This window comes from Gadus chalcogrammus, chromosome 17, assembly GCF_026213295.1.
Source record: "Gadus chalcogrammus isolate NIFS_2021 chromosome 17, NIFS_Gcha_1.0, whole genome shotgun sequence".
NCBI lineage: Eukaryota > Metazoa > Chordata > Actinopteri > Gadiformes > Gadidae > Gadus > Gadus chalcogrammus.
In genome coordinates, this window is record NC_079428.1 from 4,682,271 (window position 1) to 4,709,945 (window position 27,675).

The window sequence follows — 27,675 nt, forward strand, 5'->3', positions numbered from 1 at the left end:
GGCTAGCATGCTGTGCCAGGGGATCCAATGCAACTCTGAGGTACCAACTCAGGAACTCAACTCAGTCATCCTTCATGAGATCACTTTCACTTACACATCAACAACTCTGAAGGTCGGATTCCCTTCTCCAAGTCAAGGCCGTTTCGCATTCTCAGCATTCAGAGCATCGTCGACTCAAAACACCCATTGAATCGTACCCCTTCCAACCGACAGATGTCTCCTGCTTAAACGGCTGTGTCAAAGTGCTGCTATAACACGATAACTCGGCACTGCGCTACAGCACAGTGCAGTACGGTACAGCAAGGGCTGCCCTCGAGGATTCTGGCCTGATGAGTAACACTGGTGCCAGATACAGATGCATTCCCGGCGCAGGGATCCCAGCGTGACGCTTCCCAAGCAGCTGGCCTCTCCTTCAACTGCTCCCAAATATTATCCTCTCTCTCGCTGTTTCGCCATTATTCGCTACCGGAAAGCTAGCCCGCGGCGAAACAAAGACCATATAAATGGCTGCCACCGTGCGTCCGGCCTTCATGGTTTTGGGAAACGTTCTAAAAAAAAACAATTTTTTATGTCTTTGCTGATGGGGCGTTTTTTTTTCTTTTTTAAAGCTATCACCTCATCTTCAGTGGGAACACCAGCACACCTGCTAAACAGGTGCAAACTGTTCCTGAGCTGAAGGATGGGGCTGAAGGCCAACTAGCGCTTGAACCTGCAGTGAACGGGTTGTCACCGTTGCCCCTGCCACCAGTGGCACTGTGCCAGACCCACTGAACTTGTGGCCACATATGAAGTCATGCAGATCTTTTACAGGCATATATCCCACCCTATAAAGCTCAGACTTCACCAACAAAAAGGTTCATGTGCCCACACACTGTAGTGTAAGGGCTGCGTTCACAGGACACAGCTATCCTCATCTTCTAGGGTCTTCACGGTAGTTATCTCTGTTACCAAAGTGTCTGTTAAGATGGCATTGCAGCTATTAGATCGGTGTCACTCATCAGCCTTTCCTAGTACCATGCTAATTAGAAACCTGCCAAACTAGGCTAACCCGGGATAACTAGCCCATTAAACCCAGTGTCTATGTCATGATCCTCAACACAATTGGGTCTACAAAACAAGATTATCCACCCCTCCCCCGGTGGAGAGGTTCACCGAATGTCGGACCGTAAGCTCTGCCAAAGTGTAATTTATTTCGGGATCTTGACTATTTTGTCCTTATCAACAGGGGGTTTCACAGGGACTGTCTTGAAGAGACATTTGGGCTTCCTTAACCCTCGACAACATAAGTGATACATTCAAACCTATCAAGATCTGTGTTAAATCAACAGAAGCATAGCAGTGCACCGTATACTTGACTGATTCAGTGAGCATGGACACAACCCTGTGCAGCAGGTCAGTTTCCAAGCATGGGTGGGTCGGCATCCATCACGCAGGGGTGCACTGCAGACCCAGTGAGGATATGCGACTGGGGCGGGATCAGAGACGTTAGGAGGGTTCGTCCGCTCACCTCGGATTTCGTGCTGCAGTTTGGCCACTCGGCGGGAACTTCCTTCCAAAAGTGAAGTGGCTCTGTAGAGGTTTCATCTCATCATGCCTCAGAGAAGAGCGTGTGTGTGCCGCTCGACTCCACCGGTCAGCCTGGCAAGTAGCCCGGAAGTCTGTGTAAACTGCACGGTCCAATTACAGAAGCATAAACTTTGCGAAAAGTAAACAAAAGAAACATCCCTTTTTGGGTTCTGAAGAATCCGTGCAATTTGGATCAGCAGTGCTATACTACAAGTTCTCACCCGCTGTTCTCCTTTCAGCCGGCTTGATCCACTCCTTTTACACCGACCTTTTTTTCACTCAGTCCCCCCTTCCTTCTCTCCCTCTCTCGCTTGCTCTCTGTAGTTCTCTTGTGTCCAACCGGACTGACCCACCGCAGCAAAGCTGGGATTTTATACTAGCACCCCACCACCCAGAATCACCAAGACACCAGTCCTCCTTCGGCGCAATGCTGCCACCTGGAGGCAGACTGGTGAAGCTTCTAAAGTCAAGCTGTCATCTTCTGGCATTTTGGAGAATAATAGTGTGTTATGCAGTTTGTGTGTGTGTGTGTGTGTGTGTGTGTGTGTGTGTGTGTGTGTGTGTGTGTGTGTGTGTGTGTGTGTGTGTGTGTGTGTGTGTGTGTGTGTGTGTGTGTGTGTGTGTGTGTGTGTGTGTGTGTGTGTGTGTGTGTGTGTGTGTGTGTGTGTGTGTGTGTGTGTGTGTGTGCGTCAGTGGGAGTGGGGCCCAGGTACTCATTTAGAGAGAGAAAAGGATTTGTTTTCCAATACATTTTCGGACATGAATGCAGTTGTAGTGCTGGGTTATAGTTTCGGCACCTCTGTCCACGAGACTACGGTGGAATGTGGAAGGGTTTCAGCATATCTCACGCAGGGCCGGCCCTGAACACCTTGGGGCCCTAAGCAGGATAATTTTGGGGCCCTGCTTTGCGGTTGATAGAGTAGATTTGCCACAGAGAACAAGCAACTGTATGCATTCGTAACCCTTACGTTTTTTATCCGTACCTCTTTCAACATGATTAGCCACAAGCCTACTTATTAAGTATACTCACTGAAAGAGTCAAAGTAAAGCTTACACACTACATAATCGTCATGCTTGACATACATAATATTGATTCTCAAAATGCAGAGGTTTAAACCCTCTGGAATGCAGGGACAAAAACGCAAAAAGGAAGAAGAAAAGAAAGCCCAGTATAGAGGTAAGTGACCTCAGCCATTACTGTGCGTTCACACCAAAAGCTGAAAAGCGTTTTGAGCGATAAACGCCCATTCACTTTATATTAGACATGAGCGATAAAGTGATAGGAGCGATAAAACACTTGAGCGATAGCTTTAAAGCTGTAAAGCTGTAAATGAGAGTTGAAAACAGCTCAACTCTATGCAAATGAGCTAGTAGCGTTTCGGCTGTAAATGACCGCCAGCAAATCGGAATGTAGATGTCTCTCGCGGCGTGGGTCCCAGTAAACATACGCGAGAACTTTAGTTCCTAGTTCCTACCACACATTTGTTCCTTCATCATAGTGCGTGAGAGAATAATTGCCGCTATTGCAGGGCAACGTATTTGTCGGCGATTGCATAGCCAACGTGGTCTTATTAGAGCCCGATCATTAACACGATCACCAACACATAGAAAGAATAAAGCATCCAGCATATGATTTCAACAATGCATGAGGGCATACGCAATCCGCATTACGCAAAATGGATGGTCGCAGAGTGGAACGCTGATGGAAACCAGCGGACGAGCGGTGGGTGGAGATGTGCCCGCATTTCAGAAGCAGGGAGATACTGCACAAAAAAATATTTCTAATTTGTCAGTTTGCCGTGTGTCTGCCTTGCACAAATGCTCCCGTTCAGCTGACCTTTTCCATAATAAACAATACTACACACACACACACTTTTTCTATTGACCAAACTTATGATTATCTTGTGTTTTTGTGGCTCGGCATCAGCAGCTGCACTTGCCTCAACTACGATCGTGCAGGCAAAAAGCGCGGCTCCTTTAAATGGAAAAGCAAAATCGCAAGAGCGATATGAGCTGTAAATATTTTGGACAGCGTTGCGTTTTGAGCTATTCTGTGATTTTGCATCTTTTACAGCTTTTGGTGTGAACGTACAGTTATAGTGTCAAACTAAATAGTTTTTTGCATCACCTAATATTGGTGCCACTCATTTGTTAAATATCCTTGATCATTCGTTTTAGCATTTTTGTACGTGCAATTTATTAGACTTGATCCTTTAATTTCATGTAAAATATTCTTGAGCATCTTTAATTTATGCATGGAGGTTGTTTATGTACGTTGATGTGTTTATGCATGTATACAAGTTATTTAAAATAGATTAAAAAAATTGTTCTGTAACTTTTCTGTTGTTTGTTGTCCATGCATCACACATTGCTTAATTGCAACGTAGTAGAGCTATAAGTTGGGGAAAAAACTGCTAAGCAAAGTTAAGGTAAATCAGTTAACATGTGGGTTCAGTGATGTTTAGTATAGTAATGTCAATTAACCGGGTAACACTCCGCTCGCTATGGGAATGGGGGGTGCAAAACTCAATCTTGCCTTGGGCTACAGCAGGATTTTTTTAACCAGTCAGAACTAAACAGAACTTAGTAGGATCAGTTTCAAGTTTGCACGCCTTTATTTCCTTGTAGCCTATCACCTACTATCCTTTTGCTTTTACTTATGAGTATCACATGTATGGCCACTGAATGGAAGGCTACTCTTGCCCTTATCTAGAGCTGGTTTACCAGTACACAACGTTCAACTAGTAAACCATACGTCACCAACTGGGCAACTCTGTTATCAAAATCTGGCCCCAATTGCCGAACGGAAGTAGAATCATAAGAGCGTCATGAGGTTTCGTTAACGAGAACTTTCTTGATACTATATATTTTATTTTTATTTCTGTCTGCTGATTCGTCTGGCCTCGAGCCTATAAACAGCCTCTACCAACTTGTAACAAATTATAGGAGCAGTCAGCACTAGAGGGGAAGTTTCAGTTCACAGCGAACAAGGGACGCCACATTCTTCTGAATTTAATAAACAATGGCCAAGGAAAGCATAGAATGAATAATGATGTTCAAATATAAAATCCCTTACATATTCACACACATCTGCACGTAAGGTTTTTGAGTATCATCTATATTTGCTTTACCTTCAACCGGAATGGAAGGAGGGAAGAGAGCGATGGCGTCACTTCGTTTGTGAGTCTGATCTGCTTCAATTTGTAGACGATTTACGGCTGCGCCCATATTCAAAACTCCATTACCACCACATCCGAGGCCCAACTGATAGTCATTGTGAAACGCTCATTAGAAAGAACAAATATATCATGATATGACCATAACATTTATTCAATTATTTTAAAGCCAGACGAAAATACTAATAATACAGCAACGGCACACAGCTCAGAACCACTAGGAAGTTTTTGGGTTTTCCTTCTAATTAGCTTTGTCTTTTTGCAATACAGTGCAGATCTTTATCAATCTTTCAGGAAGGATTTAATAGATTCCTTCCTGAAAACTGAGCTTTCTGGTTGGACTCCAATGAGACCCAGTGACACTCCTGCCCTCTTTCTGATAAGGTGTTCACCTGTGACGTCCTGGGGCTTTCCAGAGTCAGCCCCACAGGCAGGACAAAAGGAAGACACTGGAGAGACCCTGGCAGACCAGATTGATGCCTCACTCTGTGCGCCACACTGGGTGAAATACGGGTGCGATATAAGAAGTATGCTGGAAGGAACTATAATTTTGGTTTACTACGTTTTTAAGCGCGACAGCATAATTGCATGTATTTATTTGAAGAAATGAATTTCTAACAAATCTATTGTTAATGCCGGCTTGTGCTCTTCTTTTTACTTGATAGAATCACTGGAGTATATAGCTGGGAACGTATTTCTGAATCTTGTGTTGTGAAGCATCAATCTTAATGTTTTCTGTTGACTGTCATTAACACCTTTGCGTTGTCGTCAGGGCAAGCAACATGGAGAACACTAAGGCCTTGGCAGAGCTAGTGGACAACAAGATGGCCGCGCACTATGAGCTCAATCTCACCTAGCTACCAAAGGGCTAGTTTGTTTGTTTTTGTTTATAATGGCTTACCTGATGACCCGCAGATGAAAGTCTCATATATAGCCTACTAACCTTCGGCTCCTTCAAGACAGAGAGCATGCTGGGTAGGTGGAACGACTCGCGGGCCACCCATGGGATGGTCTCCTTTGGCTGGGTCTCGTACACAAGCTACGGTTTTTCTTCTTTGTATATGATTTGGATAAACGACGGGAGATGGAATGAGATGACGAGCAAAGATGAATTTAATACAGGAATGAAGATGATTTGCAGGGGTTGAGTTTAATTTAATGTCGGGCCATGACTCTTAAAGGGCCCTAGTTGAGTGTTAAACGGCATCACGTGGCCGTTTTAAAATCGGCACGCTCTGTGAGATAGTTAAATCACAAGTGAGTGTGTCCAACCAGATGTATTATGCGACAATCAGTCTACCAGGAACTGGTAGGTTTATATGATCATCAAACATCCGGGTGGTCAATCCAAGTTGTAATGTCAATATATATCACAGGGCAGATTTTGAAACAGCTTGTTATGGCTAATCATATTCACCCATGGTGCTTAAATAGGGGCCCTTTAAACATCTGTAGGATACGTGCATGCAGTGACATGCACGGTTCCGTTAAGGTGCTCAGAGATTGGTGACAGCTGAGTGGTTCGATGGGAAGTGCCTGTGAGTGACAGCTGGGCAAATGGCATGCGTGTTACCTTGTCATTACAGGATATTGTGTGTGGAATCATAATAGAACAACCATCAAAATACGAGTTTACATGCTTGACCCCATGTAATCTCTCATTCCAGTGCCCTAGATAGAGAATGTATATGAAGCCTCATATAGGAGTTAATCTCTAAACCCTATATGAAGACGCACTACATAACGTTATAAACTCCTCCCTTCCCCTTGTTCCTATATAACCCGTTTTTCTTCATTCTTCTTCAGTCTTCCCATGATCATGCTTGCTTGATTGATCATTACAGCAACAAAAAAAGATAGAGAGAGGAGAGAGAGAGAGAGAGAGAGAGAGAGAGAGAGAGAGAGAGAGAGAGAGAGAGAGAGAGAGAGAGAGAGAGAGAGAGAGAGAGAGAGAGAGAGAGAATATCTATAGATATCCCAAAAATATTTTTAGCTCTAAAAAAAAGTAACCGAGGTCCGGACCGTGGTGACCTCCTAGCTATCTACTGGCATGTCTAGAGGTTATGTATTCAAGTGATGTGAACACTCAGCAGCTACATGCTTGGCAAAGATTGCAAATGAACCAGTTGGAGAACTGGAATTACCATGAATAACCTGTCTGTTCTGTTTAGCTGTGGGATTATCTTTGTCTGTGTCTGGTCACTCTTCCCATGATCATGCTTGCTTGATGGATCATTACAACAACAACAAAAGATTGTGTTGTGTGTTGTGTTGTGTATTTGGCAAGTGCTACGGTTTTCATATATGTTTATCTTTTTGCTAGTCTTGGCATATTGTTTATATTCTGGACCTCATATTTGAGGCTCTTTATTAACCATTTTATATCTTCACAAAGATGTTCATTGTTCAGACGACCTCGTTCTACTTTGCATATGACTAGTAAAACGCTGAGACTTTGGCTAATTCACAGTATGCTTATGCGATTAATTCTCATTCTATTTTTAGCGGGGGTACGTTCAGTAAGCAACATAATACAAAGCAATAAAGAAATGAAGCATCATTCCCGGTTATTTCCCCATTTCAAATATATAAAAAAACCTATGTTGAGGAATAGGAATGGTAAATGTCATTTAGAAAATCAAAGATTCTAACTTCCGAAGACTGAATGTGGCTCTGTAACAAGACGTGTGCTATCATTCAGAAGCATATTCCCAATAATATCTGAAAAAGGAAAAATTGTAATAATCGTATCCCCCAAAAGTGGCGTCCTTTTTAGTAAGAACTCAACTGTCCGCGGCACACAGCACTCCGGGGTGACCCTAGCACTTTTCAATCGTCCCATTAACGTCCAGTTTCCTCGCCGGCTCCCTGATGGAGGGCTGAGACCGGGGGAACTGCTTAGCGTCCAGCAGGTCCTTGTACTGGATCTCCGGTCGGATGAGGCGCAGGCAGGCCTCGGTGGTGGCGCTGTCCAGGCCCGGCCGCAGCTCGTAGCCCAGGACCCGCACCGAGCCGCACTGGTACGGCCGGATGTCTTCGTTCCCGATGTGGTGCGCCTCCACGGGCTCCCCGGCTTTGAGCAGGCAGACGCCGGCCAGCTGGTCCCGCCGCGCCCGCAGCAGCGCCACCTCCTGGTCCATGCGCTCCGGCCCGAAGCGCTGCACGTCCTCCCAGAAGCTGCGGTTGAAGGACTGGTACAGGTGCCAGTCCAGCGCGTTCCACTCCCGCAGCTTCTCGCGCTGCGCCGGCGTCAGCGACATGTTCACCACCGGCTGCCTGATGTCAAAGCCGTCCTCTGCGCCGCCCGTCGACGGCCTGTAGTGGGCCTTGTTCAGGGTGAAGGACACCACGGCATCCAGCGGCCAGCAGAGGGCGTGCCTCAGCAGCACCATGGACTGGTCGAAGTACTCCGACAGCAGGATCAGCTTGAAGTTCTTGCGTATCGTGACCAGGCCCTCTCTCACCACCTCCTTGGTCACGTTGGCGTTGGGGTCCATGCCGAAGTCGAACCACAGCAGGTTGCGGGCGTAGTGGGAGTTACGGCGATGGGCCTTGTGGAAGCGACCGGGGTTGTCCGCAAAGGCCCCCAGGCTCTCTAGCTTGCGGAAGGTGGGGCATATGTCATGGAAGTAGGCAAAGGAGGACTTGGCCAGGGACAGGGGCTCTCGAAGGATGGAGAAGTAGAACGTGTCTTCGTGCAACACCTTCTGTACCTGAGGGCGACGAGAAAGAAAAAATACATTGAGTGACAAAAAAGTTGATTCGCAAATGTGGCTAATATGTATGAGTTTATCTTATTGGGTTTGGGTGCGGATATTTGCCCCTTTCACATGCTATTATTTAAGTGGCAAAAGCCCTTTATAATGAGGAGAGAAGGCAGAAAGTAAACCTGGTAAAGGAGTAAATCCACGGCAGACATATTTTACTATCAAAACAGATCTAATCAAAACCATTTTATGTCTTTAATTAGAAATGTCCAATTATATAAATGTGTGCACCCCATGCATCGTATGCTCAAGATTCAAATCAAGGGATGACATCATCACCAATATAATAAGACCCTATATTAACGGAGACAATGGCAACTTTGAACGCTAAAGAAATGAAGGGGGGGGGGGAAAGGTTTCAGGGCCCTTCGGCCTCATGCTCGGGGACCGTACCTCATCCTTATTAAATCTCAAGTGGTTCGCCATGATGTCGTATTTGGCGGCTCGGTTGCCGTGGTAGCCCTTGATGCGGTGGACGTTGAAGGGGAAGGGGTAGCCCAGCATGTAGCCCATGGGCAGGGCGAAGCGGAGGCCGTGCTCCTCACCGAAGCGGTAGAGCATGTTGAGGACCGTGCTGCTGGCCGTCTTGTGGGTCTTCAGGAACATGAGGTGGGTGTGGGGCCGGCACGTCTCCGGTACCCTGGGCAACACGCTCAGGGGCCCCTCCAACGGCCCGACGGGCTGGAGGGAGCTGAACGGGAGACACTCTTTGAGCCCGGACGGAGAACGGAGCCACATCCTCTGCTATTTCTCTCTCTCTCTCTCTCTCTTTATCCCCCTACACCCCCCCCCCCCTGCACACACACACACACACACACTACCTGAAGAATGCTTTAAAGGTCGATCATTTACTTTTTTCCCTTTACCCTCTTTTAAATTCACTTCCCCCCCAAACCTCTCTCTCTCTCTCTCTCTCTCTCTCTCTCTCTCTCTCTCTCTCTCTCTCTCTCTCTCTCTCTCTCTCTCTCTCTCTCTCTCTCTCTCTCATATAATAATATCTATATCTATAGATCGATATACATATATCCTAAAAAAAAAAATTGCTCCAAAAATGTACCGAGGTCCTGACCTTGGTTAATTACCTTACCTCCTATAGATCTACTGGCATGTCGTTATGTATTCAAGTGATGGGAACACTCAGTTCATTTGCAATCTTTCAGGGTCGAAAGATTGCAAATGAACCAGTTGGAGAACTGGAATTACCTATTCCTCATGAATAACCAGTCCGTTTAGCTGTATATGTGATTGTCTTTGAATTTTTTTTGCTTCAATTTGTGAAATGGCGACTTCACCACACCTTCAAGAAGAAGACACATGACTGACGAAACCGGTTTGGTAGAAATGTAGCCTCATGTCTTATTTTTATGAGCTTAATACCTATTTTTTACCTACCGTTTAGCTTTCAAGCCATTTCAACTTTCACTCTTCTATTTAAGTTGCACCATGGTTGCGCCCAAAGGTGACTCAGACGGAGCCACTAAAACGGGATCCGACTTTTGAGCCGAGTAGAAGGTAAAAAAAATAATACGGTGGAAAATACGGGGATTTTACACCTGCGTCTCCTGAATTAGGCTACCCTATAACTTGTAAACACATAATAAGTAATCGGCTACAATTAAACAGTTGTTAAAACCAGCGCCAAAATAGCATTTGGGGGAGAGTGTGTGACTGTGCATTCATTCATATGTGTGTGTTTGTTTGTTTCTCTGTGTGTGTGTGTGTGTGTGTGTGTGTGTGTGTGTGTGTGTGTGTGTGTGTGTGTGTGTGTGTGTGTGTGTGTGTGTGTGTGTGCGTGCGTGCGTGTGTGTGTGTGTGTGCGTGCGTGCGTTTCTCAGACCTGTTGTTGAGATACAACGATGTGCACTGTCTGGCGAAGCCGGCGACCAGCAGGCCTAAGATGACCCACCCCAGCCAGCGCAACCATGGTCTCCGATAGCCGCTGAGACGATCTGGAGCGGGCATGGTTATGAAAATTGTTACGGAGGTTATTACCAGGGTATGCTGTTGACTAGGACTGTGATTAGCAAATTCGCAATATTTCATGCAAAGCAGACTGTCAAAAGGATACAGCTGCATACAATTCAGACAGGCTATGTGTTACGCCCCTGTGAGGGGGGTATAGAAAAAAACAACGAGGACGCATTATTGGTCAAATACATATTGAAGACAATATTGAAGACAACAATAAAAGAAAGAAAGCAAATCATAAATAGTATGTGTAACGGCTAAAGTGATGGGCAATAGGTAGGCCTACTATTTAATTTTTTGGAGGGGTGCTCGTTTCAAGCTGTAGGCCTACTCCAGTCCGCGGTAACACTTTTTAATAAGGTGCTATAATAAATAGCAAACTAGTCATTCCCTAATATTTGTCTTTTTGGCACAAGTTTATCGTCTTTTTTCACTGACCACAGAGTGTCGCCGGTTAGAGTTAGGATTAGGGCTATGTGTTAGGGTTAGGTCCATGTGCTAGGGTTAGGGCCGTGTGTTAGGGTTAGGGTTAGGGTCGTGTCATAGGGTTGGGTTAGGGGTTATTCAAACAACTAATATTTAAGGAATGATGAAAAAAGGTAACTTGTGCCAAATAGATATTTTAGTAACAATAACAAATATTAACAAAGGGTTAGGTCTGGTTTGTTATTGCAACTTATTATAAAGGGTTACCAAACACTATATTCACTTATTGTTGTGTATACACACAAAGGCAAACGAGGATCCCGAACAGAATAATTGTAGGCCTACTGCCGTCTACTTGTATAAGACATGTGAACATAAATAATGTGGAATCTTGTAAGACTAAACGCAGGCTAAATTTTGCCTTGCGCTTTGTGCTTGAGTTTTCAAAGCATTCGTTCTTTGATATGCACATTCGATTAACGTTTAGTTATGAGAAAATAGGTCCAACGAGAGTAATTATTGAAAAAAATATTTTTTTTAAGTTTGTTTTGAAACATTTGGATCGTAGCCTATAAAATAAACTCACCGCTCGATTCTCCGATTAGCAGGCCCATCGTTTACCGCTCAGATCCCCTGTCTCACTCTCTCGCTCTCTCGCTCTCTCCCTCCCTTGCTCTCGCTTTCTCTCTCTAGTGCTCTTGTATCCAAATGCACTGACTTACCACATTTCTGCAGGGATTCTAGACCAGCAGTCCAGCACCGAGACACCAGCCCTCTTTCTGCTCATAATGCCACCTGTAGACATTCCTCCATTTACTGGACACACTCGTTTCCACACACGCACACGCACGCACGCACGCAGGTACCCACATAAACCCAAACACCTTGAAAATGTGCAACAGTGACACCTAGCGATGGAGTGCGGTATATTCAGAACAATTCTTTGTGCCATTGTTGTATCTAGTTCATTCAGGTAAAGAACTAGAAAGATAGTTACTCGGTGGATTAAAAAAAAAAAAGTACAAGTTAAACCTTGGCCACGGTGTTTGTTACATGCTTACGGTTGGCCGTATGGTAGGCTACACAGGAGAGGCTTCGTAGAAATGCATGCCGTCATTCGATTGACCCAAATTTGAAGTAAATGCCTTCAGGTGTTCAGTTCGGTCACCGTTAATCAAACGCAAGTCAGTTTATTGTTGAGCATTACGTCACATATACAGTAACTATCTATTGTTGCTAAAATCTTATACTGCAAGACCTCGTGGCGCAACGGTAGCGCGTCTGACTCCAGATCAGAAGGTTGCGTGTTCAAATCACGTCGGGGTCAGTACGCTTTTGGTTACAGTTTGTGAATTTAACTTGGAAGAATATTTATTATAATGTTATCTGTTATATACAAAAATATACTGTAACATTGCTGAATCAATTTATCATAACTCTCTCGGTGTCCCCACAAAACAGATGTCAAATTTGCATTGAATGTAAATTACAAAACGCTAATTGATGAGGAATTAATGTTAATATATTTGTGTACATTTATTTTATTACAAAAAATGGCAAGACATAGGGCCCATAGCATGACATACATTGAATGAGTACATTCACAATAATTTATTGCTGTTCACACTGAAATCCGATTTTGCTATATCTTGACTTCATAGCCATATCATTCACATAATCACATTATGACAAAATATTACAAAATGTAATTACAAAATGTGTTAATGACCCATTTCTTCTTATTAATAAGGCTCAGTCAGGCGGCTTTGTGTACAACTTTCTTTTATATTCATTCGTTTATTAAGTGGTGTAAGTAGGATGCATTTGCCAGCAGGTACAATTATTTACAGGAACAATTGTAAATAGTGACAAAATCGTCTTCTTTCTAATCTACTATCGTCACTATAAGGCAAACTATATATCTTATTCCGCTTTAATCAGTAAGATAACTGCTTACACTACGTGTGATTATATGATATGTTACAAGAATGAGGATGTGGAAAAAATATAACAGTTATTGGTCACAATAAATATGGTGATGATAATGATAACGATGATGCAGTCGGTGCCTTGAACGTTGTTCGCCTATTTTTCCTCTATGCATTGAAGTCGTGCTTACTGTTGAGGAAATGGAAAATGCAGTGATCAGTCAGAAGAATAATTGATAAATAATGATTAAATAATTATTTGATAATAATATAACAAATAAAAGCACTCGTGAGCTTAGAGAAAGCTTGGTTGTCACAATGTGTGTGCGCTGTGTGTGTGTGTGTGTGTGTGTGTGTGTGTGTGTGTGTGTGTGTGTGTGTGTGTGTGTGTGTGTGTGTGTGTGTGTGTGTGTGTGTGTGTGTGTGTGTGTGTGTGTGTGTGTGTGTGTGTGTGTGTGTGTGTGTGTGTGTGTGTGTGTCCACTCACCTCTTTGCCAGAGCAGGTGCCACAGAGACACCCAAACAATCCGTTGACCATCTGGATCAGGCAGAGCACCATGCTGACGCCCGCGGTGACAATCAGAATGGAGAATAGCGTGAGGTTGAACTCCACCACGCCCGCTGGCTTGATGCACTTGCTCCACCATTCCTTGTTTTCCAGGTAGCTCGCGTTTCTTAGGAGAAAAAAAAAAAAAAAACATGTTTTTTGTTGTTGTTGTTTCATCCCACTAATAGAATGGTAGTCTTGGTATGGGGTGTCGTCCTGGCGATCGGCAAGCGACCGTGCTAATGACATTGCTAGAGTAACACACACAATATGACAATATTAGCCTCTTTTTGATCGAGTCCTAATGAGCCCTAAGAGAGAGCCACAATGGATGAGCGCGTGATCGCCGCAAAGTTTTACGACCGCAATGAAACATTAACAACGACAATTTTGTGACCCTCCTTTATGTAGCCAACAAGTTTTAGTGCTTGCAAATGATTTGATACAAGCAGTCAAATAACCCCGTGTAATATATTGTCAGGTGGGTTAAGCCTAATAAAAAAGAACCAATGTCTCACGATTAGTAACCAGAACAATTAATTTCTCCCTTACAGGCCCAGGAAAGGTGTTCCCCACTCATCGGTGCCGCTGGTCGAGTTTTTCCACAAGCAGGTCGGCCCGTTGACCACGCCGAGGGAGGCGGCGCTCAAACTGTACACAGCCCCCATTACTCCGGCCGCCGCAAACCCGATGGACAGGAACATCTATGGATCACAGATCACAGATCTCACAAAATCACAATGTTAGGGTACATATTGATTCGGCTCTGTCTTTTAAGCCATATACGCAAAGTGCCACGGCGGGCACTGTACGGGAACTTCAACAACACGACAACCACCACAACTTTCCCGATGGAAGGTTCTCTCTCTTTCTCTTTAAAAGACCCCTATAGTTATCACGATGACCTGTGTGCTAATCCCGACCTGTGTGCGCACCCGGAGCAACCCCATTATTGCTCCGGGTGCGTCTTAACCCAAAAACGGTTGGATTGTCACTGCTTTGGCGAGGAGCCAGCATATTGTGGCTAATCTGTCTGAGAATATCCGTTTGAGAACATCGGAACAAACCTCCCTGGTCTGAACCTCTGCTTGAACATCTCGGGGAAATCGGTCTGAGACACATCTGTCTGCACATCTGTCCAAGGTTTCTTTTCTTCTCCGAAAAGGATGTGGCTGGAATAAATATAAGTGCGCCCTGAGTTGGAGCCAAACCTCACACTTACCCCACAGCGGTTGTTGCAACAGCCCTTGGCGCTGGTCAGATGAATGTGGATGGCAGGGATGAGCACCTGGATCAGAAATAAATGAGGGTCAGAGTGTGTGTGTGTGTGTGTGTGTGGGGGGGGTGGGGGGGGGGGGGGGGGGGGACATGTCACAGAAAAGCTAAGGCATGCTGGACTACATACATTTGTTGCAAAATCGACACATTATTTAGGGGGGGTTGACCCTTCAGTTAGCCCATGAGCCCATGGTGTCTGAACTTAATACAAAACAATCAAACCAACCAAACAAGGGGGACTCACCATTATCCCACCACCGATGAATCCTCCCATGTATTTGACCTCCTCCGTAATGTGATCTGCATACTTAGTGGACCAGTCGGGGAAGAACAGAATGATGTTGCATATGATCGACACGGCGGCCAGGACATACAGAGTGATGCCGATCACCTTGGAGCAACCGCCTGTACACATGTTGATTTTTTAAGAAGCGGAGACGATGAAGAAAGAGAGGGAAAAAAATCACAAGAGAAGACAATGTCTTTGCAAAAATATCAGATCCTTAAATCCCAAATGTGAGAGATGTCCCGCGCAGGGTATGTACAGAAGGTAGAGACAGGGACGCGGCCCAACTATATATAGGCTGGTACGTGTATGGTCTAGGAATCGTGAGAAGATAGGTATAAAAGGTGGGAGTGAACAAAGATAAGAATAGTTCAGTCTCTACCTACTCCCACGCACCGTGACGGATCATCAACGCATGTGTCATCCGACACATAAGATTGGTTTGTTTTATTGATGGTCTTACTAAAAAATAGGAACATGAACAGAGAAGCAGCTGAAAAAGGAGCTCGGTTGTTCAGTTAATTAGTGATCTCAACACAGATCGGCAGGCATTGTACATGTTCAAAAACATCAATATAAGTTGTGTTCTTTTTTTTATGATTTCATTACATCCGCATCCATTGTAGGCCTACGTGTTCATAAAAGTAAATATTTATACTATTCTTTTTTGGGGGGGGGGATTTAAGCAAACATGAAAGTTCTGTTGCATTCATTATCATTTGTTTTGATGGAAACAACCAAGACTAACGGCCCTCATCACACTGTCAACAGGTGTGTGTGTGTGTGTGTGTGTGTGTGTGTGTGTGTGTGTGTGTGTGTGTGTGTGTGTGTGTGTGTGTGTGTGTGTGTGTGTGTGTGTGTGTGTGTGTGTGTGTGTGTGACGTGGGTTTTATTGCTCCGCTATCACAGAATGATTGGGGGCTATGATGGAGGAGCATGACGGAGATATCACCGCAGGGTGGAAGTCCAGGGGACCGGCACACCCCTCCACACAAACAAACACGAACACACACACAGATGGACAACCCACAGGCAAACACCAGGGTCCTACTTATCACTGTGAAGGGTAAGCATTATTGGGTCATAAAAAACGAAAGGTTTCCATGACAGCAGAATCCAAAGATCCCAGCAGGGCCGTTATCCGAGGAGATGTCAGCCCGACTGGCGGTTTAAAACAAGCATATGAGTAAAAGGTGTTTGAATAAATCACAAGATAAGCTTGAAAAAGAAGAACATCTAATTAATTAAATCAAAACACACATGGACATGTCTTCTCCTGACGGTCACGTATTGAAATCAGACGTGAAACGTATATTACGGTGTGTTATATCGCGGTCTTATCCCCCATCTCAGGGATTCGGTGAGCATTGATACAGCAGGGAGTGGTCGTGAACCATGGCACTCTTATCCTTACACATCAAGGTTCTCCGAGCATCTAGGCAGGGCGTCCCCCGCCTAATGTGGGGTGACAAGGCTGAGTAAAGTCCTCTCGGAAAGCATTCATGCGTGATAAGACGGCAGGGAAGTTCCATCGTACGGTACCTCAAACGAAGTGCGAATCTTTTGGTTTTTCGGCATTCCTGTAAGACAATCGGAGTCTGACCCACAATTCGTTGTTTAACTTTTATTAAAGGAGAGAAAATTGTGGAATGGCGTAGGAAAGCATCCTGTACATTTGAAAGCGTGATGTGCAAAAGAGGAAAAGAGTCCCTTTCTAAATCTTTGCAGTTACATTTAACGGCTATTGTTCCTATCAATCCGGTCAATATTGCGTTAACTTGCTCGTATGTTACTTCAAATGAGACGACACAATCGAGGGCAGTAGATTATTCATTATTATCAGTGGAAACTATTTACCATGATTATGACATCAATGACATTTATGATTTTAAATTGCCCTGGATCATAAGTTCCTATCTGGTTACATAAACCTGTACTAAACCAAAGTACAGAATCAAAAAACTCTGAACACAATTATTTTCTTTGTCTTTATTATAACCAAACTACTTCAGTAGGCCTACATTTCTAAGTAGGTCTACTAACTGTACAAGTAGAACATTGTAGTAGACCAGTAATGACCTCCCTGGATATTTTCTCTACTCCAAATTATTGTAGGACTTTGACAAAAGGTAGGTTAGTGTTGGCCATGACCAGGCAGTAAATATCTTATCCTCTATTGTACATGGATTTCCAATCACCAACCGTCATAGTCCTTGGGGTTTCTGTGGGTCATAAACGGAAGGCCATGTCCGGGTATAATAACATCAGCGTTCCTCAGCGCCCTCTTTCGGTTGACCACCTGTACTGTGGCGTTTTCACTCAACGCCTGCCAGCTCTCCCGGTCCCCGCAGCATTCAAACAAGTCCCCAGCCACCAACACTATTCCTGTGGAGGTTCCCCTCACTTCCAAACTGACGTCGTGTCCCGTGTGTCCCGGCGTGGGCACGATTGACACCTGGGGAGGAAAGGAGAATGAAATAGTGATGATAACAGTTCACAGCATCCACCAGGCAGCGTATCATTTACTAGACACTCGGAACAACCGCCACTAGAGGTCGCTTTTTGCCAAGAGTCTAGAGACCGAGGCAGGTGATGCCCAGAACAGCAGATACATTGTTGCCATATCATGCAAGACTGAATCAAACTCGTAAACGTACATGTTCGTCAATGTGGTAAGGTTTCCCCTCCGCCAGTTGATTTGGGGTGTATCTGTCTCCCTCACTAATATCGCACCCCACAACTATCATGGACTTTTGAAAAAGACCCAAGTTCCCTATGTGGTCCGAGTGTCCGTGCGTTCCCACGACCCAATCCACGTCTCCCGTCTCCAGACCCCTCTCCCTCAGCGTCGTAAGCAGAAGGTCTCGGTCCCACGGACCCCCCGTGTCAACCAGAATAGTCCTGGGCCCCGTTACCAGGGTAACGGTACCGTCGGCCCGAAAATATCCGTCCGGCTGCGACACACAGTAGCCCACTTTAAGGACCGACACGGAATACGGATTGCCAGGAAAGTCCAACACCCGTGATTCTGTGCAGAGGGTCGCCTTGGCTTGGCCAGAGACCGAACTCTCCTCACTTTCCATTGCTATACAATTCATCAACGTGGTTGTTTATAACTTGTTCAGGAAGAGGAGTAAGAAATTATTCTGCATTTGCTATGTTTTTCTTCGCTGGACACATGAGTGCAGATTGGACACATGCACCACGAGGAATGGACACGCATTTTTACGCATGACGTCCCTTCCGCCACCTTTCTCTACGATGATGCTAATGATGATGATGATGATGATGATAGTGTAAAAACTCTTAAATTGAATATCCAACGGTGTCGTCGCGGAAGTAGTGCAATCACTATTTATGTCCGATAATAAAGACGCGATGGCCAGATTATACAGAATGTCATATATGGACACTTTAAAAGTCCTATTATAATGTAATATGAATAAGAGGTAATTTATTTTATTATTGTCTTTATTATCTCTCTTGAAAAAATAATGAATGTGGTTTGAATAAAGATATATATCAGGAACCTTTGCGCCGGTAATTTGCGCTGGTAGAGCCGCAATAGTTGGTGAACTCGGCTCGGGCTACGTCACTTCCACTGACAACAATGGCGGCCAAAACAGTTATGGAAAAGGGAACCTCTGTTATGGAGCCGCTGAAGGGAGTTCTGCTCACATACTTCATGCCAGAATCATGTTACGACTCTTTCTTCTTAGATTTCAACTTTCTAGATGGTAAGTTGGCGATTGTCACGTAATGCGTAATAAAAATGATCTGTAATAAAAGTACAGGCGATCGTTTACGTTGAAGAGGATGAAGTTCAGTGGGCGGAGTTATACACCGGGCACTACGTGATTGGATGGTCAACGAAATTTGCATATCAGCATAATTACAGCGCTCAGGATACTACTTGACTATTTATTGGCTAATTTGAAAAAAATGTACTTTATATTTGACCTCATTAAATATTACGTTCGAAATCAGTAACATCACAAATAACTCATATCCTATACGTTACAAGGACATGTCTTTAGTCAACGCTGATTGATCAGAATTTAATAAGGTGATCAATAAAATCCCATCTTATAACTGATAGAGTTAAGGGTTGATAGAACACTAGTAACTGGGAGGGGCTCCTGTTTAATTTAGACTTTAATTTATCATACTTAATCAGAACTCGGCTAGGGAGAGTCAATGTGATGATCTGATTTGAGTGTTGTTGTATACGTCCACAGTGCCATGTCTGAAGATAGTTCTCAGCAAAGGGTTAGGCATCGGAATCATCCTGGGATCACTGATGGGTAGGTGTCATTCCCTCTCACTCCGTGCCTCCTTCTTTCTCTCTCTTTATGCAAAGTTATGCCATATCTGTAGGCTACGGTATTCAAAGTCCCACGCTCATATGAGCAAAATGTGCAAAACTATTTCTTTATATTTGTTTCAGTGTTTGGTAAAACTATTTACTAGTGTGGCGATTTTGACTAAGGATTACATTTGTATCGATTTTCCTATGTGAGGATTAAGTCGAATAATCCTAGAATCGACTGTGTTATTGTATCATAGTGTAAACATCCTTCCCAGAGAGGAAGGATGTTCTAATGATTTCCCTTCCCGTTCTCCTGTGTGTGTGTTTGTGTGTGTGATGGGGATTCTGTTCCACAGTAAAGTTACCCCAGATTCTGAAGCTCATGGGGGCGAAGAGTGCAGAGGGGATGAGCTTCCACTCTGTGCTGCTGGAACTGCTGGCCATCACGGGCACCATGGCCTACAGCATCAGCAACAATTTCCCCTTCAGGTGGAACACTAGAACATCCAACACGTAATCCAAATTCATCCCGGTTAGGTTGATTTTAAGATATCAACCTGCGAGGGACTAAAGAGGAAAATTTGCCATGTTGTGTGTGTGTGCGTGTGGTTCTTTGGGTCACACGTTGTGTCCGTACTGCAGTGCCTGGGGCGAGGCACTCTTCCTCATGTTGCAGACCGTCGCCATTGGTTTCCTGATTCAGCACTATGGCGGGAAAACCGCGAGAGGTACGGGCCTACTTCATCCCAAAGCTAGAATCTTCTGGAGCGTTGTGCTGGAAGAAAGACCGCAGTACATGTCATCAATATCGCATGTCTGTCTTATAATTATTATTCATATTATTATGCACATTCAGGCTTATTCAGAAATGCACATCTTTTTAATGAGACTTAATTAGGCGTATCATTAAGTCTCCTTCAATTAATAAGACTAGAGTTAGGAGCAGGCTGGAATTAATTGGAACCTTACGACAAATGTGTCGTTTTCCATCAGTGGAGTCCGACTAAATACATCAATCAGCACAGAACCATGTCAGAAAGAAAGAAAGAATAAAAAGCTCCCCCATAGCGTCAAGCTTTTCTCATTCGTCCTTGCATCACAGGCGTAACCAGGGTCAAATCCTAGCATGACACATTATACCACCAGGTGTGAGTGTGATTAGCCCTTTCAAGCTGTTTTGGAAAGCTGCCTCTTCTGACATCACAAGTGGGAGCGTGTCCAACTAGACGTGTGCTGGATAGATCGGTCTACCAGCCTACCCAGTGGACTGTAGCAAACGTCGCTCATCTATCCGGCACACATCTAGGTGGACACGCCCACCTGTGATGTCAGAAGAGGCCGAATTTCAAAACGGCTTGTACGTCACCTTTAAACGGGGCATGAGATTCAAACGGCCACCACGTGTGTGTGTGTGACGTGTGGAGGAGTCACTCGTCCCTCCTCTCCCAGGCCTCCTCTTCGTGGCGGTGTACTTCAGCGTGCTGGCGGCGGTGCTCTCCCCCGCCATGCCCGCGTCCATGGTGACGACCATGCAGGCCTCCAACGTGCCCGCCGTCATCATCGGGAGGGTAGGTCCCTCGAGCAAGGGGAGGGCGTGTGTTTGAGTGGGGGGGGGGGGGGGGGGGGGGGGGGGGTGACGTCACCAGTTAGTGCCACGGTAAATGAGGCCGTACGTTCGTACGCTACGCTGGGGTGTCGGCAAAGGCAAGCCGGATTGTATTTCTCTGATGTAAATGTCGATATTTTGTCATTGTGGGTTCGGCCGAACGATGCCGTAACATTTGACTTCATCAGATTATGTTACAATGTCCACATCACTTCCTGTAGGGATGTCCTCACAGAGCTTATGTGTGTTCCTACACAGAACTGCGTGGTGAGTGTTAGTCTTTCTCAATCCAACACAATATGAGGCTTGTGTAGTCGGTCCTTTTTTTTAAAATTTATTTATTGTAAATATTACTTATCTTATTTGATTTGACCCTTCATACTTTGTGCACCGCGGGTCAGAGACAAACAAAATGTCGGTTCTTCTATTTGTCTTGTGCGTCTTTTGTAATTGACAATAAAACTGACTTTGACTTTTTCTCATCAAGATCTTTTTTTTAGTTTGGCATCTTCACTGTTCTACCTCCTTACCCAACGACCCGCCGACCTCACTGGCATTTAACGATGCGTATACGACCCGGTTCTCTCTCTCCTCAGTTGCTCCAGGCCGCCACTAACTACCGCAACGGACACACCGGACAGCTGTCGGCCATCTCGGTCTTCCTGCTCTTCGCCGGATCCCTCGCGCGCATCTTCACCTCCATCCAGGTGTGTGTGTGTGTGTGTGTGTGTGTGTGTGTGTGTGTGTGTGTGTCTGTGTCTGTGTGTGTGTGTGTGTGCGCGCGCGTTCTACAACTATTATGATCTTAATGTGACGTAAACAAATGATGTCTTCCAACACGCAGGAAACCGGAGACAACCTGATGGCTCTTACCTATGTCATATCCTCTACCTGCAACGGCATCCTCGCCCTCCAGTTGATCTACTACTGGAACAGCGGCTCCAAGCAGAAGAAGAAGAGCGAGTAGGAAGTGGCAGGATGTGGCAGGAAGTGACCCTACAGGAGAGGGGAGATGGGTGGTGGGGGGGGGGGGGGGGGGGGGGGGGGGGGGGGGGGGGGGGGGGGGGGATTCCATCACCTTTGATGCGTGGGTCTCAGACTATTCATTTGTCTGGTGGGGCGTGTTTGTTATATCAGGCTTTGCTGTAGACGACACACAAAAACACACACGCACACACATACTGAAGGCTAGTACGGGTTTTTAATTGACATGGCAAACAGGTCTATGGTCTGAGGTTTGTTATATTGACTTCCGCCTGAACACACTTGCATGCCTGTGATCCAGATTGACTTCTGGTTCAATGTGGTCCGAGGCATGGAGAGAGACCATCCCTTAATGTCTCTAAGGGCAAGTCCACACCAGGGACCTTGATGTTTTGAGTTGGCTCTCGTGCAAAGTGACGCATTCCAAGGGTGTCCATTCCAGTTCACCACAATCCCAGGTTACTACAGTCCCTTCCAACGTATTATTATATTAGTTGTAGTATTTTTTTGCGATTTTTTTGAGATTATCATTTTACTGTCATCCACTAGTGGACCTTTCATTGAGTGTTGTTCAAGCCGGTCTCTTATCCATGTCACACAGAACTGATTTGATCTAGAAGTGTGAAGGGGATTATTTGAGTGAGTGTGTTTCTTCTGGGACAGGACTTTCGATTTAGTTATTGTTTTAATGCTAATTTGCACTCTGTTGCATGAAAACAATGTGGCACCCGTGTGTGAGCTGGTGGAACTGTGTGTGTGTGTGTGTGTGTGTGTGTGTGTGTGTGTGTGTGTGTGTGTGTGTGTGTGTGTGTGTGTGTGTGTGTGTGTGTGTGTGCCAAAAGACGTGTTCAACCATTGATAAGAAATATTCTCTCGACACAACGGTGCAAACTGTAGCTCATACCGTTAACGGTTTGATTAATTGATTAAACAGACAATGAATCAAATGGAGACGGCCCTATAAGTTGTAGCAATAATAAAGTCTGTATAGTATTAATGTAATCATTTTTCAATCGCTGCTGTTCCATATGCTGAAATGAAAAAAGATGATTCTAAAACAGTTGATTAATCCCATACACTAGATACATTGTGAAATGTATTTGAACATATTCTAAAAAGGGCATGCATGATACATTTGGGAAAAGGGTTTGGGTGTCTTGAGCTACTGTGGACTATGTTGCCGTTTAAGATACATTTATTTTTTTGGTTTCATGTTCACTTATTAAAAAAAGATATGTGCTGATGGAAATATGTCTCAGAGTGCTGTTTATTCCAGTTGATTTAAAATATGTCAGTTATTTTTATCTTAGTTGAGTCTGCCTTGTGTATGAAAAGTGCTACATAAATAAAGTTGCCTTGCCTTAGTTTCTTGAGGGGTCAGTAGTTTACTGACATGTGATTCCTATTGATGCCCCCTAGAGGGAGACACACTTTAACTTACATGTGCTGTAGAACTGTAGAAGTTTCTGCGCTGGAAAGGTTTGGCCCATATATACCGAGAATATTGGTTCACTGGTGAAACTTTGGACTAGTGGACGAAAATAAAATACTTAATTTAAAATAAGTATTTTCTCATAAGTCGTTTTTCTTTCTTTTTTAAAACATTTATATTTAGTCCTTCGATTCTCGTGCCCCTTTTTAAAGCACGATGTTATTTATCAGTAAATATGTCCATCAAAAGCCTTTTTTTCTTTGTTTCTTTTGTTATTCCTTTCTCTTCCTTTCCTGAATAGACCCCCCGCCCCCCTCTCTCTAATGTGTTACTAAAATGGTCACGAAAATTTAACAAACGCATATTTTCCAATTAGACGCTGGTTGGCACTGCGGCGGACGAAGAGATAGGCCTATTTATAACACAACATTTTTTAGTCAATTGAAAAAAATTAGCTCTCACGCACTTAGCCTTGTTTCAACGGAGACGCATTATATTTAACTGCGTTATAAAGTTTTTAAACATTAACATATTATATAAATTAACGGAATAGAGGGCTGGGTGGGTGCTGCTGATTGTGTTCAGATTCGAACGAATTTATAAATACGATTTTTATTACCTTTAAGATATGTTATGGGTACTTCTACCCATTAGAGCTTAAAAGAAGAAAGACAGAAATAAGCAGCGAGAGACAAAAAGAAAGTGAATGGTGCGTCTTTAGTTCACACGCAGCTGGGGGGCTTGAATGGGGTGGGGGGGGGGGGTGCTGGGGGTTGGGGGGCTTGTTAAATGGGCACTGGCACACAGAGGGTGGGTGAGGCAGGGGTGGTTTGGGGTTGTGGAGGAAAAAAAACGCAAAAAAACGCAACTCAGTCTTATCTGTTGGTGTGTGTGTGTGGGGGGGGGGGCGTGGCCTATAGATGTTGGCCGGCGATTGTGGAGTTCGTTACGGGCGTCGTATCACCTGCGACTCGCCATCTTGGGAGGTCTTCCCTGGGTCCTAATGAGGGGCCTGTTGCTCAGAGGGAGTGGCAGAACCTGGCCTGAGCAACATAACAGGGTTTTGTTTTGGGATGGGGAGTCCATGCAGCGGCATTCATGTGAATCTGGCTGTGTGTGTCGGTGTGTCTCATTATAGGGCTGAAGTGAACCGCCACAGACGGTGGTGGAGGTGGAGGTCAGGTGGTCGTGGCAGTTGTGATGGGGCTGTCGTCGAGGTGGTGGGGGTAGTTGGGTGGTGGGGTGGAGGTTTGGGTCGGGCGGTGGTGGTATTGGGTCGGTGTAGTGGTGGTAGTGGTGGCGGTGGTTTTGATATTGGGGGTTGGGGTGGTGGTGGACGGTTGGGGCAGTGGTGTTGGTGGTGGTGGTGGTGGTGTAAGCGGTGGCTGTGGTTTGCGCAATAGTCGCGGGTCTGGTCTTATCTTTGCACATTATTGTTTTTACGCATGCCTATCCCCAAATAAGCCTACACCCCGGACTGATCTGATAGCCGTTTGATTATCGTTTTCGTCGTGACTCATCGTCACCAATTTTGCATAAATATGTATCTGAACCATGTGATAACATAAATAGGATCGTCCATCCACTAAGGTGGGCTTTTCCACGCCCACCAGAGGAGCGAGCGCAGCACAGCTCGAGCCCTGAACATGGACGCGCTGCTGGGTGGGAATGTTTGGCTGATGCTCCGCAGTGATTTCACCTTCGGCGTTCCCCCTAATCGCCCCCCCGATCTGTCTCACGTGTGGGCCTGTGGTAATCAGCCTCATCCACATCCTGCAGTTCCAGAGCACGCACACGCGCACACACACACACACACACACACCGAGACACACAGACACACACACACACACCGAGACACACACACACACACATAGACCGAGACACACACACACACACACACACACACACACACACACACACACACACACACACACACACACACTGGTACAAACACACACACACCGAGACACACACACACCAAGACACACACACACACACAAACACGAGACACACACAAAGCCCATGATAACAGCATGAAAGCGTCCGACATTCTTTTCATCCGTTTGGTATACCAACTTCACGAGGCAACTTTGTTTTTGTTGTGTGTTCGCGGTCTCTCAGGACTTTTATCGTTACATCGCGAGATTGCACCCTTGTTTTTTTTTCTATTTTTGATTTAGCGGGTGACTCCTCCAAAAATGCACGCATACCTGGTCACCCAGCCCTCTCCCTGAGCACACACACACAAACCAGGCAGCAAATCTGTTGCCCTTTCTGTTTTCGTTGTTTTTTTGGTTGTCAATTCACTCCCTCAAGAGCATTCTGCCTCTCGGGTCCATTGTAAGACCCCACCTCCTGCCTCTTACCTCAGTCCAAGGTGTGTTGCCACACACACACACACACACACACACACACACACACACACACACACACACACACACACACACACACACACACACACACACACACACACACACACACACACACACACACACACACACACACCTCCTCACCTCATTTAAGCTGCCTGTCACTCATCTCCTGGGCCTTGGTAAACACAACCCTCTATTAGCTGGCATTAGGCCTTTATGTGTTGACTCGCTGGCTGTCACTGATTGGTCGGGCCACAGCTGGGCCGCCGTCTATCGTCGACTCGCTGAGAAGAAAAGAAGAGAAAAAAAAACGGTGTATTATTCGACATGGGGTCTCGTCGTATGTGTGTTGCGTTCAAAACCGTAAAAATATTAAACTGTTTTTTCCAATTTTTTCGGGGTATCTTGGAAACAGAATGTAGAGATGCTTTCACAGAGCCGAAAAACTCAGTCTGCGACGGAACGTTCGGGGCTGTAGTTGGAAGCCGCGCTTCTCATGTGTTTTTCCAGCCCCCCCCCCCCCCCCCCCCCCCCCCCTCGGATATCTGTTCGGTGGGGGGCCTCGTTGGCCCCCTTCAGAGCCCCGTGGAACCATGCATATGCGATTCAGAAACGCCCTACGCCTTCATGACCCCCCCAGCCCCCTTACCCCCCCCCCTCATGCCCTTCTCCCCTTCCGCGCACACACACACACACAGACACACACACACACACACACACACACACACACACACACACACACACACACACACACACACACACCACTTAGCTCTAGAGGTTAACCTGTCGTGTCATTTGCACACATTTGCATACTTGGTTGTGACGTCACACATGCGTACCCCCCCCCCACCCCGCATGAATCTGGTTCCAGTTCAACATATATCGAGAGGACCCCCCCCCCAATACCCACCCCCATACCTCCCCATCCCCGCCATCTCTGCTTTCAGTGGAGGAATGCGGTGAAATCGTTGCCGAATACGTGCGTCGCGCTCCAAGAGTCAAAGTCGTGTTCTCCGAATGGACGGCAAACCACAAACTACGAGCCTGTCTTTGAGGCCCGGGCCTCTTGCGTTGTTCTACCGTCTGTCAACGGTAGAATTCCTCCTGAGAGTCTGGGCAGTTATGGGACGTTGAAGACCATTGCACTTTAAAATACTTGACCAGAAGTTCAACGAATCGCAAAAGAAACTCCCAGCATCGATCCGTCAGCGCGGAGGCTATTCTAGCCTTTATTGAATGAATCTGGGCAGGGGAATTCTGTGTTGACGCTTCGATAGATCAAATCAAACGATTTGGCAAACGGCGGTATCATTACACATGGTTCAACGTTACCTTGATGCTTTGTAATCCGGCGTTAGAAACGGCGGCGCCCGTGGGGTTGGTTATTGTTGCAGACGTGCTCCATTGTGGGGCCAACCAGTGCTTACGGTAACATCCACCCCTAGGCTCCTGAGCTAAGCGGACATGAAAGAGTTGATCCATCTTGACACGAACCTCCATTCTAGATGGAGGTGAATCGGCTTTATTTATTTATAGTTGTTTGGCCCTCTATCCCAGTGGTGTAATAGTAGGGGGGGGGGGGGTGCACACAGATGATTCTCATCATGTTAATTATGGGCACCGACATGCCTGCGGAAGCCGTAATTAACTTAACGATATACACCTGTTGAGACCCTGAATTTAATATTCCACCTCAGTGATACCGGCCTATGATGTGGATCCATACCCAATAAAGCGAGGATGAAAATAGCAACGCAAAGTTGTTGCTTTTAATATTGATACATGTGTGTGTTTTTTAAAGGCTTTGTGCTTCCCATGCAGACAGGAAAGTGAAGATACAAAGGAAAGCAGCCAAAGGGAAAGAAAACACGTTTCGTGGGCCCACGGGCGGGGATCGGACCCAGGTCGCTACATGTCGCTGTGAGATGCGCACATCGTGAGAGTACTAACAAGGCCGAGCCACACCCGTACAAGACTGCATGAACGTCTCTCGCAAAGCCCCAAACTTCACATTCCATCGACTACATTTT

General features: G+C 45.5%; 4 protein-coding genes and 1 non-coding gene across 5 annotated transcripts; 2 read left to right on the forward strand and 3 right to left on the reverse strand.

The window, feature by feature from the left end:
- Positions 1–6,769: 6,769 nt before the first annotated feature.
- Positions 6,770–11,576, reverse strand: LOC130370118 (galactose-3-O-sulfotransferase 2-like). Its single transcript, XM_056575801.1, has 4 exons — positions 11,490–11,576; positions 10,347–10,458; positions 8,903–9,200; positions 6,770–8,455 (listed from the first exon to the last, which is right to left on the reverse strand). Exons 1-4 carry the CDS (start codon positions 11,515–11,517, stop codon positions 7,562–7,564), a joined length of 1,332 nt encoding a protein of 443 aa, XP_056431776.1. The 5' UTR covers positions 11,518–11,576; the 3' UTR covers positions 6,770–7,561.
- Positions 11,577–12,158: 582 nt separating this feature from the next.
- trnaw-cca (transfer RNA tryptophan (anticodon CCA)) lies at positions 12,159–12,230 on the forward strand. The gene has a single exon. It is a non-coding gene; the product is annotated as a tRNA-Trp (tRNA).
- A 209-nt stretch (positions 12,231–12,439) lies between these two features.
- LOC130370195 (transmembrane 4 L6 family member 4-like) lies at positions 12,440–15,193 on the reverse strand. The gene is made up of 5 exons (XM_056575912.1): positions 14,901–15,193; positions 14,601–14,666; positions 13,931–14,082; positions 13,319–13,505; positions 12,440–13,021 (listed from the first exon to the last, which is right to left on the reverse strand). The coding sequence occupies exons 1-5, from the start codon at positions 15,069–15,071 to the stop codon at positions 13,019–13,021; spliced, it is 579 nt and encodes a 192-aa protein (XP_056431887.1). The 5' UTR covers positions 15,072–15,193; the 3' UTR covers positions 12,440–13,018.
- A 1,366-nt stretch (positions 15,194–16,559) lies between these two features.
- On the reverse strand, positions 16,560–18,281 carry LOC130370178 (metallo-beta-lactamase domain-containing protein 1-like). Its single transcript, XM_056575891.1, has 2 exons — positions 17,600–18,281; positions 16,560–17,397 (listed from the first exon to the last, which is right to left on the reverse strand). The coding sequence occupies exons 1-2, from the start codon at positions 18,038–18,040 to the stop codon at positions 17,137–17,139; spliced, it is 702 nt and encodes a 233-aa protein (XP_056431866.1). The 5' UTR covers positions 18,041–18,281; the 3' UTR covers positions 16,560–17,136.
- A 227-nt stretch (positions 18,282–18,508) lies between these two features.
- Positions 18,509–21,861, forward strand: LOC130370170 (mannose-P-dolichol utilization defect 1 protein-like). Its single transcript, XM_056575882.1, has 7 exons — positions 18,509–18,679; positions 19,181–19,246; positions 19,608–19,740; positions 19,894–19,979; positions 20,701–20,819; positions 21,454–21,564; positions 21,702–21,861. The coding sequence occupies exons 1-7, from the start codon at positions 18,553–18,555 to the stop codon at positions 21,822–21,824; spliced, it is 765 nt and encodes a 254-aa protein (XP_056431857.1). The 5' UTR covers positions 18,509–18,552; the 3' UTR covers positions 21,825–21,861.
- Positions 21,862–27,675: the final 5,814 nt, after the last annotated feature.